Source organism: Lissotriton helveticus, chromosome 1_1 (genome assembly GCF_964261635.1).
Source record: "Lissotriton helveticus chromosome 1_1, aLisHel1.1, whole genome shotgun sequence".
NCBI lineage: Eukaryota > Metazoa > Chordata > Amphibia > Caudata > Salamandridae > Lissotriton > Lissotriton helveticus.
The window spans coordinates 2,145,314,014-2,145,331,911 of record NC_136057.1 but is presented as its reverse complement, the minus strand read 5'-3'; the positions used below and the strand labels follow the sequence as shown (position 1 = coordinate 2,145,331,911).

Genomic DNA, 17,898 nt, shown 5'->3' with positions numbered 1-17,898 from the left:
GAGCCACACACTGCACCTTCATGCTTGGCTTCAGAGAGTGACTATAGTTGTCCGGTTGATTTTTGAGCCTTACCTCCTGTTGATGGGACTCCTTTAGTGAGTCCATCTCTGCTTTCAGGTTGTGTATCTCTGCTTGCATCCTGCATTCTAGCCGGGTTTCGCGTTCTTGAGCAGCACCCAGCTCTTCTGCCAAGCTGTTTCCACGAGCTTCCTACAAAAACAAATGACTACCGCCATTACGGAAAGGCTTAGACAACTAGACACTTACAATTGTAATTAAATGTTAAACTCATGGGTACAAAGTTCATATACTTTGCAACTGTCATCTCGCAAATAATGTGACTAGCTCATCTTTTTTTATCAGGCATTTTATTGATTTTAGATGCAATCTACATTGTTGTCAGGAAACAATATATCATCATAACAAAGGCACTGAATTCCCCAGTTTCTCCCGACACCCCCCTTCCCACAACCCCTCTGCCCCCACCCCCACTGTATGGCCCATCTCAAACCGAACGCCTCATCCCATCTAGGTACGGATTTCGGTCTCAGTCAGGGTTCGAGAGTCTCGTGGTACAATGGGGATTCCCCTATAATCTGCTCATCTCTTCCAGATTTTCCTGTATTTTTGGGGACAGCATTTGGCTATGTAAACTGGTTGTTCCTTACTCATACACCAGTCTAATCCCTTTTTCCACTCCTCCACTGAGGGGGGGCGAGTTGTGTTTCCATTGGCGGGTGGTGCCTCTTTTGGCCACAGTCAAGCCTAGCCAGAATAAAGCCAGTTTATAACAGTCTCCTTCGATGTCGGAAGTGACATCTAAAAGGATCCCCTTTAAGGGTAATGTGATATAGTCCACCATAACAGAAAGTACCCGTCTCCAATAAGGGCGCAACTTGACACAACCATATATATGCAGTAAATGACCCTCCTGATTGTGCACCGGAGGCAGGAGAGGGAGTGATCATACCCACTGTCTAAAGTTTGTACCTTGTGAAATCTACTCTATGGATGTATTTTACTTGGACGAGGAGAACAGCTCTATTTTTTAAATGACAATTCAACCCGAGTGTTTTCTGCCTTAATCTTTGTGACCTCCAGAGTTATACCAATCCAAACAGAAAATGTAGTGCATTGATTGTTTCAAGTGACAAAGTCCTAACTCTCAGCAGTGCTCACCCTGTTGTGATTATGCAATGCACAAATGATAAATGCCCGAAGAACATTTCTGATCCACAAGATTCCTACTGCAAATTTACTTCTGTAAACAGGAGCAGAAGTCGATGGTACCTTCTCTTCCTATCTGTGATTCAGAATGCCATGGATCAATTGTTTGTTTGTCACCACAACTGCAGCTACTAGCCATTGATCAGTTAATGACCAAGGAGTTGGGGTGGTAACTGGCCAGGAGCTGAAGAATTATGGCCGTTGCCCACGGGACAGCTTCCACCTTGGGAAAAATAGCAAGATGTCTCAGGGGAAGCAGGCAGTAGGTCAGTGGACCTTTGCACACTCACGCAGATGCTGTTTAACTGTAAGTGCTGAAGTATGCAAAAAGTGATGGTTGAAATTCCTAAATTCATCTCAGTCACTCGGAGCCCAATCCTGCAACACTGCAGTCATCTGCAACACCCATCTTTTCTTTACAAATGGAATTAACTTGGCAATAAACCAATCAAACCTGAAGAATTATGTTGTGAGAACTTTACCTACACCGTCTTCTAAGACCCATGTGACTTAACACTTCGATTATTAAAAAACCTGTGATTCTACAGAAATCCAATTACAAATCTCAATGTGTACAAATTCCACTTCTGGAATGGTCTAAAGATTCATCAATTCTCAATAAAGAGACATTGCAGTACATTCTCTGGCTCCCTGTTACAAAACCAGTCACCTCTAAAACAGAGGAATTTAACGAGTTACCTTCATGAAAAGGCCACTATGTGCATTCCTGACGATTACTTTCTCTCCTTCAGCCGGTTTACTCTGGCTACTCAACATTTCAAAGGGCAAAGTTTCCACACATGCCCCAAGGCCCTCTAGTGTCCTTCATTAGTAGCTGACCACCCTCAACAGCCGGATCTCAAAGATGTGCCTCACATCTCAGTTTTTACCAGGCCTTCTTCATGCAATGCATGTGTCTGGTTTTAGCAAATAATTAGATCATGTACGTAAGTAAATTAACATTGTATCTGTGAGAAAGTATCCACTAGAGGTAATTAGCATTGATGGTGAAGATGCACGCAAATCAGTATCCACAGTTTGCCAGTGCCGCAGTAATTAGTTTGGCTCAGGGAAAAGACTAAACATTGTTTTATTCTCTATAAATATAAGTAATTCCTCAAACACTTTGTTAATCCGCTCTTCACTTCGGATATAAATGTGTTTTTATTAATGGCAGGTTTTAGCCACTACCCAAAGATGCAGTGTTTGCTGCTATCCGTCCCCTAGCTGACTTGGACTATACAGGGTACTTGTGGCTGGGAAGTGACCCAGTTCCACTGTAGTGAGGACACGAGTCTGCTTGCACACATTGCTATGTTAGCATGAGTGAATTAGATACTCAAACATGATTTTGCCGCTTTTGCACACAAAACTACATGCCTCTGTTCTTGTAAGTCAAACTACTTGCTTTTCTTCACATGAGAACGGTCTGTTTTTCACATCTCTAGACTTACACCGCGACCTCAAGTTTGTACAGAGGATCAAGGTCAAATAACAATGTATGCTGTTGATTCAGGTTGATCGGCCCATGCTCTAGACATAACACGCGCACAGCTGCAAATAAACTCAGGTGCCTTTAGTATTGCATTGCATGCATGACAGAAGCCCTTGGAGAAACCCTTTCCATCTACAGAGAGCTGTACGTGTCCTGGGATGTGATTCACTTCACCTGATCCTTGAGGTATGGGGTTCCCCGTTTTAACCTAGAGATCTTCTATTATTATAAAAGCTAGCTCCTAGCAAAGGGAGGGTGGTACACAAGGAGCTATAGACCAGTTCCACTATCATTATAATATGATTTCTCCCTTTGTATTTTATGGAATTGTAACAATGCTGATTGTTTTATTTCTATGCATTTGTTTGCTAATGTTAGCCAAAATACTGCACTTTAGAGCACATAGTTAAAATAAACATTTTAAACTATACTGTGTCTGATTGCTCACGTTGTGGACTTGTATGAGAATAAAAACGAAAGAGTGTTCTTGATTCCCACTATTCCTGAGAGTTCACTAAGTCGCTTGTTCTGGGTTGTCTAATCATTGGTAGCTTCACTGTAGCACGGAGAACGAATGAGACACTGATGCTAGTCGGATTGGGGTTCTGGGCATTGAGGTGGGTTTTTGGAACATTACAATACACTGAGGTCCGGGTTTCCTGTGCATAGTTCTGTGCATGAGCAGAAGCCAGAGAAATGTTTGGTCTTATTTTCGAGACACTTTAGTAGTGCTTATACTAGTCCACAATATCCTCACTCCTGTTTCCGGTTAACAGTGGTAACGGTTTAGCCTACCTATATAGATGAATTATAGGTTCACTAAAGCTTGAGATTGAAAAAGGTTTAAATATTGAATTACTACCCTTTTTGTGCTACAATTTATATGAATTGTTTTCCCTTCTTTGTCCTTATGGGTGAGATTGATATTGCACCACATAGTCGCACAGCGCTCCAGCGTCATCCAACGCAGTTTAGGGTGCCTGACGATGGTATGTCGGTGATCTTTGTTGTGAGCGCAGATGCAGCGTTCCCCTTTGAGCTTTTCTACTCTTGGGTTATGTTTGCTGCAATTGATGTGGAAAATGAAACATTCCACTCCTACACTCACACTGCGACACCTGCGAATTATACTCCATATAGGACACAAGAAATTCCGATCTCGGCATGGCAGCATCGGATTTGGTTTAATGGCGCCCTCCCACCACACTGTGACCCAAGTCCGGTTAGGCCCTTTGTCAATCCCTGGGGCCACTTGGCCAGTCTAGGCCGGGTTCACACCACATCCACGTTATATTACCAGCCCGATGGACGATTTACGTCTGCTACATACCTCTTTAATTGCGGTACATAGGGCTCTAGGACAATAAGTTTCACTCAATCTCCAGGTGGAGTCACCTGGGGTTGCAGCGCAACCAGTTGGACCGGCCGGGATGTCTATTAGTTTCGTCATGGTTAATTCGGTAATGGCCAAACTAAGGACAATATGCCTTATTGAGAGCTTGCTGAGAAATTTGACCAACTGGAGGCAGTATTTCCTAATACAACTCCTGTGGAAAAACAGAGGATTCTGACCATTAGCTTGCAGAAAGACTTGGTACCTGAGGTGACCGATTGTGAAAATTGGGGTAAAGTGTTCCTAGCAGTATATGCTTCGGCACACCATCTATGACTGTCCTGCCCTCCGTGATCAAGCGTGTTCAGGATGAGCACAGTCCGGAAGCGGCAGTTGAGTTGGGAATAAGGCTTGTCTGAGTGCTTGACGTAGTTGCTGATCTCATCCTTGCGAATGTCAAGGGAGATGCGGTTAACTTTCAGATGTCTAATGCTTTGCGCCTCGCCCCAAATGCCGATAAACCCTGTGCGTTACTGAAAATCATTGCTGAGGCTTATAAGACCATTGGCCGCAGTAGTTTGAGTGTTAAGTCTTTTGTTAAAACAGCAGCTTAACCGCAAACACAGACAGCGAAGTCTAATAAAGCCGACCGTCCAGTTTTTCCTAAACAGAATTGGAAGAATAAATAACAGGGAAACCAACAACAGAAACAAGGGGCACGTCCTGCATCACCGAAACCCGTGTCTACTGAGTGCACATATGATGTGCGCGACCGCACTACAATTAGGGCCCCTGATATATTTCAGGCTCCTGATCATCGTTCTCCTCATTCTTCATGGAAACATCGGGCTCACAAGCCGGTGGCGGAGAACGCAGCAGAGGTTGAGATGCCCCGCAAAGACGTGAGCAACCTCGTCTGACTGATGGTAAAGGCAAGCAGGACGACTTTCAACGTCAACGCCCCCAGTTTCAGAAAAAGAAAGTTGCTGCGTTAACTGCAAGGTATGACACAGATAGTGAGAACACAGCTTCGGAACCGGACATGGGAATTAACGCTACTAGACAGCACAGCGGAGGTTACAATAGTGCAGCAAGCCCTGTGTCCATTTCTGAGGGCAACAGCAACTGACACTTATCACAGTAGAAACTGCTGACACCCGTGTGGCTCCCCCTGGCAGACTGTATGATATAGTATTTTCAATTGAAGGTGACATAAAATGCGTAGTGAAAGGGATTTTGGGGGAAAATCTGACTTCCTCTTATGACATCCTGTTAGCAAAGGCAGCTTGTCCTCCGCCTTTCATTTTGGCCGCTCCAAGGGGGAGGAGCTAATCCTCTCTAGTTTTTCACACACTGTGCCCAAGGAACAGGCACATCATTTTGCAGAAGAGAGGGCACTGGTGCTTGCACCGGCGTTGTACCGTACTCTGGTTGGGTGGGATAAACTTTCACCCCCTCATTAGATACCATTGCGGTCCATGCTACAGCCAAAACCCCAATATCCCCTCTGGCGGGAGGCGAAAGCTCCCGTAGCTGAAATCCTTGAACAATTAGAATATCATGTGTGATTGAGACATAACGGCCATAACGCTCGCACGCGGGGCTAATTCCCCCGCTGTGCTGAACGTTCCACAGAAACGGCTGTGGCCATGACGAGCTCAGCCCGTCATGAGCACACGGCCACCGTGGCTCATGATGAGCTGCGCTCGTCATGAGCATGGGGGTGCTGTGCGCGACCCCCTCCCCCAAGCACAGTGGGGGAATCAGTCCCACAGTCAAGGGGTTAAAGAAGCTTTGAGATTTACATTAGTAGGATATTACTAGCTGTCGACATTACAGCGAGTATTGTGGATGCATCATGGTTAAAGGTATTTCCGTTACAACCCTGTGAGTGTGTACAGTTAGAAATTGTTAGTTCTCTCGCAACATCTGAGTTCATTATTCCAGCTGTTTTCAACAGCAGCCCAGTAATACCAGCTAATGAAGGCAGGGCAGTAGTCTAAGAAATTCTCAGGCAGAGTGAAAATGTCTTTGTTTTCCATACATGCTTATTCATTATGGTTTGAAAATGTCTACAAAGATGAGCTAAATGTAATTCAGAGTAGCTTGAAGTAAGTTCACCAACTAGAAAAATAAGCATCTTAATAAGATTGAGGCAACTATAAGGAAGAGTGAGAAATTATGTAGCTTTAAAGATTAAGATTAAAATTAGTTCCACACTCAGATTATCCACCTCCTATTGTAAATGTTGCGATTTGGGAAGATAAACTGCAATAAGTTGGATTTCATTTCTTGCCCAACTGTTGACTGAAATCCGCTGCTGTTTACTTAGTGGCTGAAATAGTAGCTGCCGGGGCACCTTCATTGATCGCTATTGTCGTCGGGAAGCCCAAGAATTCGAAAAAAACCTTTTCCTGTTGAAAAGGAGGTGATAGTATTCACTTAATCAAATGAATTAAATCGTAATGCATAATTTTTTCAGCACCAAAAGTATCTTCCTTAAATTTACACTGTAGGATTACCCACTTGTCCCAGAGGGCACTGACAGCCTGCCGATTATGACTGGATTGGCCACAAACCCAGCCATACAGTGTCTGTTACAATGTGATCATGTGACACAGAAATCTTTAGCCCTTGATTCGTTTCTCCTGGTACCTGAAAGTGAAGGTGTGGATCTTCAAGACAGAGATTCCAAATTCTATTGACATCAAATGGGAGACATTGCAGTGCTTGCCGGTATCCTGGATCTCATTTGCATTCCAGAATATGAGTTTCAGTTGTATTAAGTTGCTACCCAGATCAGGAGTGTCCTACAGTTCTTCAGCACATCATTGGAGTGTTGTCTTGTTGCAATCTGATCGTGCCTACAGGCGCTCGGGTCTAGAGACAGTTTTCTTTAGTTGTTTATAATAAAAATGAAACTTTCATTCCCCCTTTCTCATTGCACCTCCCCTCTTAATATCCGCACCCAGGCACCTGCCTGGTCCTGCGTTGGCCCAAGCGTCGTCCCTCCCCTGCATCACCCATGCACCACTCAAGTGTTCATGCTTGCCTCAATGCCTCTTTGACATCCCTCACGTGCCCCGGCTGCTACTCACTTCCACTTTCTAACACTTACTAATGCCCTTTTATGGATAACGTAATTCTGGCCTCTGGCCATTGCTGAAAGGAATTCTAACCTAATTGTTATCAAAGCTTGTTTGTGTCCATTTTATCAATTTAATTCATTATTTTGGAGTGTGGGCTAATGCCATTCGCCTCCGCAAAATGCACTGCACAAAATGATAAGCATGTTTCAGACACATGGGAAGATTGCAGTTCCAGGATGCCACTTCCCAGAGAAGCACAGTCAAACATTTGTAATGAACAAGCAAGCTCCTCAACCATCTAGGACTGTGATTGCGAAATGGGCAGGCATTGTTCACTTTACTACTAGCCAGATCAGATATCCTTTGTCTGAAATGTTAAAGGAGTAATATTCAGCAAATTCTCAGGGCAGCCCATCAAGATATTCATTTGAAGCAGCAGCTTGCAAATTAAAAATGAAAAGCTGTGCATTCCAGCCACTAAAAGTGTGGTGGTGTTGCAGGGATTCTGCTCATGCACAGAACTATGTGCAGGAAACCAGGATCTCTGTGTATTGTGGTGTACAAAAACCCATCTCAGTGCCCAGAACCCCAATCCGACTAGCATCAGTGTCTCATGCGTTCTCCGTGCTACAGCGAAGCTACCAATGATTAGACAACCCTGAACAAGCGACTTAGTGAACTCTCAGGAATAGTGGCAATTAAGAACACTCTTTCGTTTTTATTCTCATACAAGTCCACAACGTGAGTAATCAGAGACACAGTATAGTTTAATATGTTTATTTTAACTACGTGCGCTAAGATGCAGTATTTTGGCTAACATGAGCACACAAATGCATAGAAATCAAACAATCAGCATTGTTACAATTCCATAAAATACAAAGGAAGAAATCATATTATAATCCTAGTGGAACCAGGTCTATAGCTCCTTGTCTACCACCCTCCCCTTGCTAGGAGCTAGCTTTTATAATAATGGAAGATCTCTAGGTTAAAACGGGGAACCCCATACCTCAAGGATCAGGTGAAGGGAATCACATCCTAGGACAAGCACAGCTCTCTGTAGATAGAAAGGTATTTCTCCAAGTGCTTAAGTCGTGCATGCAATGCAATATTAAAGGCACCGGAGTTTCAGTTATTTACAGCTGTGTGCGTGTTATGTCTAGAGCTTGGGCCGATCAATCTGAATCAACAGCATACATTGTTATTTGACCTTGAAAACACTGTACAAACTTGAGGTCGCTGTGTAAGTCTAGAGATGTGAAAAATAGACCGTTCTCATGTGTAGAAAAGCAAATAGTTTGACTTACAAGAACAGAGGCATGTAGTGTTGTGTGCAAAAGCAGCAAAATGGCGTTTAAGTATCTTATTCACTTATGCTAACACAGCAATGTGTGCAAGCAGACTCGTGGCCTCGCTACACCCTCCCCTGAATGGGCCAACGAACTAAGGGACACATATTAGGAACGCAGAGTCAAGTTCGAGTGAGACAGAAACAAGTTCAGTGTTGCCAAACGGGTCAATTTAAAGGGCAAAAGAGAGAGAAGAAAAATAGAATCAAAAAAATGTTGCAGGGAAAAAAGTCAAGATAGTTTCGTCAGCCAGCCAAGGGGGAAAAAAACGTCAGTATTTCAGTCAACGTTAGATGGACCGCTGCCAAGTTAATCCATCAGCGTGTATGCACGGTATGTTGCAACAACCTCCAAGAGTAAGTCATTGTTTTTACCAGCAAAGAGATCTGCCATCCAATTTAGTAAAGTAAACGAACATACATGTTCTTCGATAACAGGAGCCTCTAGCACCATCAGAGGACAACTTGCATGTTCTTTGAGATAACTCCGTTCCAAGAAGTCATGTGCAGCCGCACATATATCCCAATTTGACAAAACTCCGTGCGCAGGCCATAGTTCAAAATAATAAATTGTTGTTGAAAGACTGAACACAGTAGTAAGAGTCACTCACAATCAAAATAGTCACAGGAGGATCAGCAAACTCCAGTGCAAGCACCAGAGCACCTAGCTCTGCCAACTGGGCGGTACAGTCCCCTAATGTCTGCGTATGCATGACATCGAACTTGAATTCTCCATTCACAATGGTACCAGCCACTATTGCGCAAGCCGCTGAGTAAGAATGTTTAGATTCCGTCGCCGGTTGCGCCTAACCGTCAGTGTAAATGATACAGTGGTAATCCTCAAGCGGGCGCATGGACAGAGGAGCATGATGAACAAATTCATACTGTAGAAACTCCTGTGATTGAAATGAGGAATGAAAGATAAATGTGACATCCGGAGATGTCAGTGAAGTGGCCCATTGTATCCAACGAGGATGTACAGCTTTAGAATTATGTACACTGGCTTTCGTCACTGCCTCTAGGGCAGGACAAGGTGTAACAACCAACATGCGTTTTCCTTGCGATAACGCCCTCTCTTTTAGGATCGCCATCTGTATTGCTGTCAAAACTTTCTCAACATTTGAAAAGCGCATTTCAGCCAAAGTGTACAAAAGTGACTTGTAAGCAATGGGTACTGTGTCCCCTTAGTTAAACGTCAAGTATGTAAGAGCCACTGCGCCTGGCACAATTCTTATTACCAGGTTTGTGTGGTTGTCATATGTCAGTAAGTATTTAGATTCAAGAAGATCAGACTGCAAAGATTGCAGAATAGCAGAATGTTCAGGAAGCCAGCATGACTTGGTAAAAGTAGGTTGCATCAAGGCGTACAGCGGCTTGACACGCGGGGCATAATCAGGAATGCAAGTTCAACCGAAATTTTTAAAACCCAGCAAAAATTTTAGTTTTTTCAGTCGTAGGCAGAATGCAAATGTGCGCATTTCTCCAGGAAGTGAGGTGCCCAACCTCGACCTTCACTGTTGAGCTCATAGCCCAGTAACAACACTGTGTACTCATGTGTGATTTTGCAAAGTTAAATTTGTATCCGTAGTCCGCAAACATAACTATGATGCAGTCCATGCGACAGAGATGCGGCCATAATTCGTCGTCCGTGAGATAAATATCATCAACGTACGATTTCACGTCCGGGTCTATGCCTTGTAACAAAGAGACAACACATGCAGCAAAAACACCTGGGCTGTTTTTATAGCCCATGGCTAATCTTTTAAATTGTTTTGGATTGCCGCCAGAAGTAAAAGTTGTCCATTGACTACTTATAGTGGACAGGTTATGACTAAAAAAGCCATTGGAAATATCAGTTTGACAGGGGGTGTGACACCTTGACGAAGTAGGTCAGGGGGAGGCGGGGCAGCATTACTGACACCTAGTAGGCTAAGGATGCCACTTTACACTTTACTCTATAAAAAAAAACAACAGTGACTATAACCCCACAGCAGTGAGCTACAATGTTGTGAAGAACTCAAGCACAACAAGTACGTCTTTACTCCGAATGTTTTAAATGAAATATATGAAATACACAAGCCAGAATACCACAAGGTGCATAATTATTTGACATCACATTGTCACACAGTCACAGAAAAGAAATACCTGCATAAAACGCGCGGCGTGATATTGAATGCGGAGGGTTAGTCATGATGATTGCTGGACACCATGTATGGGACATAGTGCATGGCTTTTGTACCCCACATGCGCATTACTAATGTTACATGCTACCCATTGCTACCATAAATCCATAATGTCTCTCTCATTTTGTATTCCATAAACAGTACATTCACGAAAGGTGATTAATTTTATCATACGATGTCTAAGTGCACATGTGGCACCGGCGGTGACGAAAGCCATGATGACACAGGGGGCATGTATCAGAAATGGTTGAAACATGATTAAGGATGAGGGAGACCACTCACGTCTCAAAAACATCCACCAATGGTTTTAAATCTTGCCCAAGGGCTCCATTATCAAAACACCTTAACTGGCTGGACACCTTGAGACAATTTCAAACCACCTATTTTACTTGAGTCGCCACTCTACCCCCAAAAAACAACTCCGCTGTAACTGACGTGTGGTAGCATGACCGGATAGATTAGGCATCCAGGGGGGAACCCTATGAGAAAGCAACGCCACATACTAGTGTTTGTGGGTGAGGGTTCTTTAAAAAAAAAAAACCTTAGGGTTCTCCTTCATCTTTTTGAGCATGGGTCCCTCAAAATTTAGTTTAATGTGGTAGCAAGCTCGGTCTTAGTGTCTGGTACATACTACGATAGGGAAGACGGACGAGTCCCCTCCTCGGTCTCTTATTTTTGTAATTTTATGGCAAGACCGGAGGCTCATATTATGCTTTCTTATCTTGCATTTATTCTAATAGCAGGCAAGATAAGTACTAAAAACGACAGTTCCCAGAAGGCCAAGCAAATGGCTGACCAATGGGAACAAATAGAATCAACAATAGTAACCAATGATTGAGCAGTCCCAAATATACCAATAGCTCTGATTGCAAACAGCCCTCTTTTCTTGCTGCGCGCAGTCAGATAGGTACCTCTCTTCCTTATTTTGGGAATTGTTTCAAGTGTGTTTTTCATTTGTATTGCTTATATGGATATTAGTTTGATAAGATTCAGTCGACTGTCTTTCAGACTCTGTGCCCCACTGTCGCGCTCCCGCAGGTGCCCGTAATTGCTCCCTCTCTCGCATTCTTCGTCGCGCGTTGAAGGTTGCTTCAACGCGTAGCGCGGCGGCCATTTGTGCAGTTTACTTGTTCCCCCTCACCTCAGTGGGCTGCTATCTCCTGGACTGTCGGACTTCGTAATTCCTCCACTGAGCTCTGTCCTCCTGCTCTCCGATTGTGCTCCGCCCCGTGGGAGTGGTTTTCCTTCCCTTTCTCAGTGTTTTGACGCCCAAAGGCAGACCTTAGCTTTGGGTTTCGTTAACCATTTTGCTCCTGCTCTTTCTCACCTCATATCTTTAAAATGGAGATATGCAGAATGATGAAGGAGAAACCTTCAAAAATTATTTGAATGTATTTATTAATTCTTCTGTAGAGCATGCGGTGGAAGCCTCTATGAAACGCTTTTCCAAAATCATGGAAAATTCTATGCTGTCTCTGATGTCCAAAGCTTTGGCCCATTTTAGGGGGATAGCAGAAAAAGGAAATTCGTACCCTCCAATATTTAACATGATTTTCCTAAAGCGTTACACAAGGTTAGAGAGGTTTCTTCGCGAAAGGTTGAGGATGTGGTGCCTCCCAGGCCTCCTACCAAGGAGGAAAATTCTGTTTCAGATGGTAAATGTAAAGTTAAGTCAAAAAAGGTGGAGGTGCCTAAAAAAATTGTAATTTCCCACACTTTGGACACAGAAGATGATATGAATGACGCTGATAATTTGTTTGATATTTTTGATGTCACTGATCCTCCACCTAAAAAACTGAAATCTGATTCTTTTTCCTCCACACCTGTTTTGGACTCTGAGGGTACTCCTATGTTTGACCCTTCTTCTATTTGACATCCAAACTCCAGGGAGTGGTTCCCGGCTTCTCACATTGGTGACTACATTTCTGCTAGACTTTGACTCCCTTTGGATAAATCCACAAGGTCCAAACTGAAGTCGGAATGCCCTAAGCCTTCTCTGGCTTCTAATATTACTATTGCTCAGACTATTGATTAGCCTTTATTAACTTTATTTTCCAAGTTTGACAAGGATCCCTATAAAGGGGTGGATAAGACCTGGTCCACTTGTCAAGACAAGTTATTGGACGTCGTAGGGCCCCTTGCTCGCATTTTTGACTTGGCAGAATCTGCTCATTTGGATGTTACAGATTTGGATCCTCAGGGTATCTCCTTATCGGTACAAATGGCCTTTTGTCTCATAGGAAATGGCAACTGTGCAATTATTCATGAACCCTGCAAAGGTCTCCTTATTAAACTTGACCCCGAATTGGCTACTCTCGACCCTGGAATTAAGGCAGACGGCCTTTTGTTTGTGATTCTTTGGTCAAAGACTTAAGAAAATCCGTCACCACTTTTGCGTCTCTTGATAAAGCCAAACATTCCATCAAGAACGTTTTTCTCCTCTGGTTTTTGGATGGGCAGGCAGAGGCAGGGGTGGTTTTGCTGGCCGCTCCTATCAGAATCAAGGCTCCAGAGGACCTTCCAGTTCCAACTATAAAGACTACAAACCCCAATTCTACCCCCAAAGAGGTCGCGGTTTCAGAGGTTGGGGACAGAAGAACTTCTGCGGCAATTCCTAACAAGGTAAGTCCCTCAGATCCTCCCCCAGTTGGAGGTTGTTTAAAGCTATTAGTTCAAAAATGGCGAACTCTGACCGCAGATCCCTGGTGCTTTACAAAGATCATGAAACTGGTGGCGTCATATCTGAGGACCCTCGGGATCAGATTGATTATCTATCTCGACAACATTTTGATAATGAACTTGGACAAGCAAATTCTGTTGTCCCATTTGAGCATCGCTTGATCTCTCCTTCTAGACCTGGGATTCATTCTAAACCCCGAAAAATCCATGCTCATTCCTTCTCAGCGCATCGATTTGCTTCGTTTTCTCGTGGATTCTTCCATTGCTTCTCTTCATCTTCCTCAGTCAAAAGTCTCTGCTATAAAGTCAGAAACTTCCCAAGTGCTTCAGACCTCTCTGGTCTCCCTCAGATCTCTCGCAAGGATTGTAGGCCTGCTTTCTGCCTCCATTCAGAGAATATTTCCAGAACCTCTTCACTATCATGCCCTCCAGCGTCTAAAAATTCGACATCAGCGTCAAGGCCTGGCTTATTTCGATCTCATCTCTTTAGACCAGGAGTCTCGCCTAGAACTTCAATAGTGGATAGACCATTTAGATGCGTGGAATGGGCAAACAATCTTTGCTTCAGCCCCAGATCTTGTGTTAGAATCCGATGCAAGTCTGTCGGGTTGGGTTGCCCATTGTGGTACAATATCAACTGGAGGTACATGGTCTCTAGAGGAGTCGAGATTGCACATAAACTGTTTAGAGATGCTGGCAGACTCCTTTGCAATCAAGAGCCTTGCAAAGGACAAAGTTTGCTGTTTTATCCTTCTCCGCATGGACAATGTTTCAACGGTCCGCTACATAAACCATCTAGGTGGCACAAAATTCAAACCCCTTGTGGCGATAGCAAAGGGTCTCTGGGAATTTTGCCTTCTCAACAAGATCTCTCTCAGAGCAGAGTATCTCCCAGGCAATCGCAACTCCGTAGCAGATTGGCGCTTCCGTTATCCTCGGGATTCCAACGACTGGAAGCTTCCTTCCATCGGTCTTTCTATTTCTGTGTCAAAAATGGGGCCCTTTTCACATTGATCTCTTTGCCTCCAGCCTCAACTCTCAGCTTCCTCAATTCTTCAGTTAGCACCCAGATCCTCTAGCTTTGGCAACAGATGCTTTCCTCCAAGACTGGTCTCCTAATCTCAACTATGCCTTTCCTCCTTTTGCCCTGATCAACAGGGTCCTCGCTCAGACCAGACGCCAATTTGCCGCCCAAGTGATAGTGGTCCCCTTATGGCAATCACAGATGTGGTTCCCATCTCCATTGGAAATGGCGGTGGACTTCCTGTTCCTTCTTCCTACTCGCAACGACCTTTTTCTAGATCCCTTGGGTCAGTCGCACAGTCTCATTCTGGACAATTCTTTGGTTCTGTCTGTGTGGAAAGTTTCAGGTATAACCAACCTGACCACCTGATTTTGCAAGAAGCTTCTCTCTTCATCAGCAGGGATTGGGCTCCAGGAAAAACTAAAGCTTACAAGTCTGCATGGACTTTATGGGCAAGCTGGTGTGTGGGAAAACATATCGATCCCTTTTCAGTACCTTTAAATTATATTGTCAATTTTTTGGCTTCTGAAGCCAGTGCAGGTAAGTGCTACAGAACAGTCAATCTGTGTAGATCTGCTATTTCCCTTAATCATTGTCCAATCAAGGGCAAACCAGCGGGTGAACACCCCCTAATTTGTCATCTGTTAAGAGGTGTAAAAGTTTCTAAACCTCCATTGACAAAATACTGTAAGATATGGGATGTGAATGTAGTTCTCAAACTCTTTTCTGACCGGCCAGACAATACAGATCTTTCGTTGAACATTCTTTTGTCTAAACTCACTATGTTGTTGTGCTTGGTTTCTATCAAACGTGTTGCTGTTGTCAAAGAAATGGATTTTTCCTCTCGCCAGTTCACCCTTGCTGGGGTGATGTTTCACATTAACAAGCGTACCAAAACAAATTTGATCTCTGTTTTTTATCTTTATTTTCCTTTTCAACCTAAATTGTGTGTGGGTCAAGGTCTCAAAGTTTACGAACAACGGACCCTTGATCTCAGAACGTCCTCTCATTCTCAACTTCTCATATCTTTCCGCAAACCTCATAATCCGGTCTCTTCTGCCACTCTGGCCCGTTGGGTTCGCTGGGTTATGTCCCTGGCTGGCATCGATGTTTCTGTCTTTGGGGCCCATTCCACCAGGGGAGCCATGGCTTCCAAAGTTTTTGGGGCAGGTTCCAAATTGGAGGGCATTCTGAGATCAGCGGATTTGTCCAATGACAATGTGTTCCGAATGTTTTATTGTAAACCTGTTATTACTGCTGCTTCTGTGGTTTTTGATATGCTTTGAACAAGCATAATATGAGCCTCTGGTCTTGCTATAAAATGTAGATTTTCCTAGTAATTTATGACAGAAAGTCCTAATTTGGTTACTATTGTTGATTCTATTTGTTCCCATTGGTCAGCCGTTTGCTTCGCCTTCTGGGAACTGTAGTTTTTAGTACTTATCTTGGCTGCTATTGGAATAAATGCAAGATAAGAAAGCATAATACTAGCCTCTGTGTTTTTCATAAAATTAAGACTTTCCATGATAAATTACTAGGATAGTCTACATTAATAACACAAATGATCCTAGTGGGGGAAGTGTAGCCCTTGACTTGCACTGCAATAGTATCTTAAGGAATTCTTCTTATAAGTAAAGTTTTGTATGAATTTAATGCATTTATTTTCATATCAAATAAATTATCATTTCAAAATACAACAAACACAACATTTCAGTACCTTATTAGAGATGGTGAAGTCCGGTTCGCCCTTGGACCCAGCACCTCCGCACATTCTTAAAGCAGTAGCACCCATTATTGTACCTATTGAGGTTACTGATTTAGGTCATCAATCAGTAACTAGAAACAGGCACAGTTCCAATAGCCTGTAAGCATGCGGTGATAAAATCTTTACTGAAAAAAGCCAATGCGGATCAATGACAACAAGGGAACTTTTGCCCCATCTCCTTGCTACCATTTGTAGGCAAGCTATTAGATAAACACGTCAACAGACACTTGTCAGAATTTCTAGAGACTAATCAATGCTTGCACCAAACACAAAAGACATGCAGGGCACAACATAGCACATAAACCGGCCTGCTGGTGGTGGTAGACCAGGGGAAACCAGTCCCACTGCTCTTATTAGATCTGATCGGGGCTTTTGAAACGGTGGATCATCGTATACTATGCAGAAGGCTCGCAGACATTGGGATTAGGGGCACGGCACTCAAGTGGCTAACATAATTTCTGAGTGATCGAACATTTCAAGTGCAGGAAAATACCACTCTTTCCAGAACTTTGTCCCTGAAGGGTGGCATCCCACAGGGCTCGTCATTGAGTCCAACACTTTTTAATGTCTATATGGAACCGCTTGCTAAAATTGGATTGGAATTTAAAATATCCATGACTTCATATGTCGATGATACACAGCTGATCATCTCACTGGACCCAAAAAACTGTAAGGATGGTGAAAGACTATCCTCCTGCTTGGTAAAAGTTAAAGAGTGGATGACAGCAAGTTGCTTAAAGTTAAATGGTGATAAAACGGAGCTACTGCTCCTTAGGAATAAAGCAATACCCAGACCAAGCATAGACTGGCCAGCATGCCTAGGTAAACCACCTATCTCAGCAGAAATAGTAAAGAACCTAGGATTCTGGCTAGAAACGGATCTCTCTATGGTGACACTGGCCAAGAAGGTCACAGCAGCGTGCTTCGGACTTCTCAGAAGTCAGCACAAAATCTTAGACAGAATTCCCATACAACTTAGGCAAACAGTGGTTCACTCTCTTGTCACTTTGTGACTGGATTATGGGAACTGATTGTTCCTGTGGGCGCCTAAATATGTTACTCAGAAACTGCAGGTGGCCCAGAATGCAGCTGCAAAACTGCTGTGCAACATCCTGGTACGGGAATCAGTGAAAAAGCATCTTCTTAAACTTCACTGGCTCCTGGTAGAAGCCAGAATAAAGGCACTGGTCATTACACACTGAGCACAGCATAATAAAGGCCCCAAAAAAATCAGGAGCCTAGTCTCCCCCTATATCCCAAAGAGGCAGTTGCGATCTAGCACGGAAGAATGCCTAAAACAGACAAAGGTTAGGAGGGAGAAATGGGGGGTGGGGGGGAGATCTTTTTCCCACCTAGCTCTAAAACTGTGGAACTCTTTGCCGTTGGAATACAGGCGGATAGACAGGGAACCACAGTTCCGTAAAGAGATTAAGAACTGGTTGTTTATGCAGTATCTTTAAGGCATGGACTGTCCGCACTTAGCACCTGACCGCTCAGTGCTGAGAAGCCCCTGGGTTTCCATGCGATTTACTAATCCCTATAATAATAATAAATACCAGACTAAGGTGCTCCTATTTAGTGATGGCGCAGTGAAGAGTGATATGGTGAATGAATAGTGCGCTTGTGCGATATACTTTATTTATTTAGAAAGTTTTGTATAGCGCAAACGTGACCCTCGAGGGTATCGGAGCGCTTTACATGGAGATAACACGATTAGCACTTGGTCTGATCAACATGCAAACATATGCATGAGAGAT

At 43.6% G+C, this 17,898-nt stretch overlaps 1 protein-coding gene across 3 annotated transcripts in view; it reads right to left on the bottom strand.

The window, feature by feature from the left end:
- Positions 1 to 17,898, bottom strand: part of CCDC18 (coiled-coil domain containing 18) — a 1,360,824-nt gene that overhangs the window by 185,918 nt on the left and 1,157,008 nt on the right. For all 3 annotated transcript variants that reach the window (XM_078646342.1, XM_078646344.1, XM_078646343.1), the window contains one exon: positions 74 to 211. In XM_078646342.1, the coding sequence (XP_078502468.1) occupies positions 74 to 211 (138 nt within the window). The remainder of the gene's footprint in view (positions 1 to 73; positions 212 to 17,898) is intronic.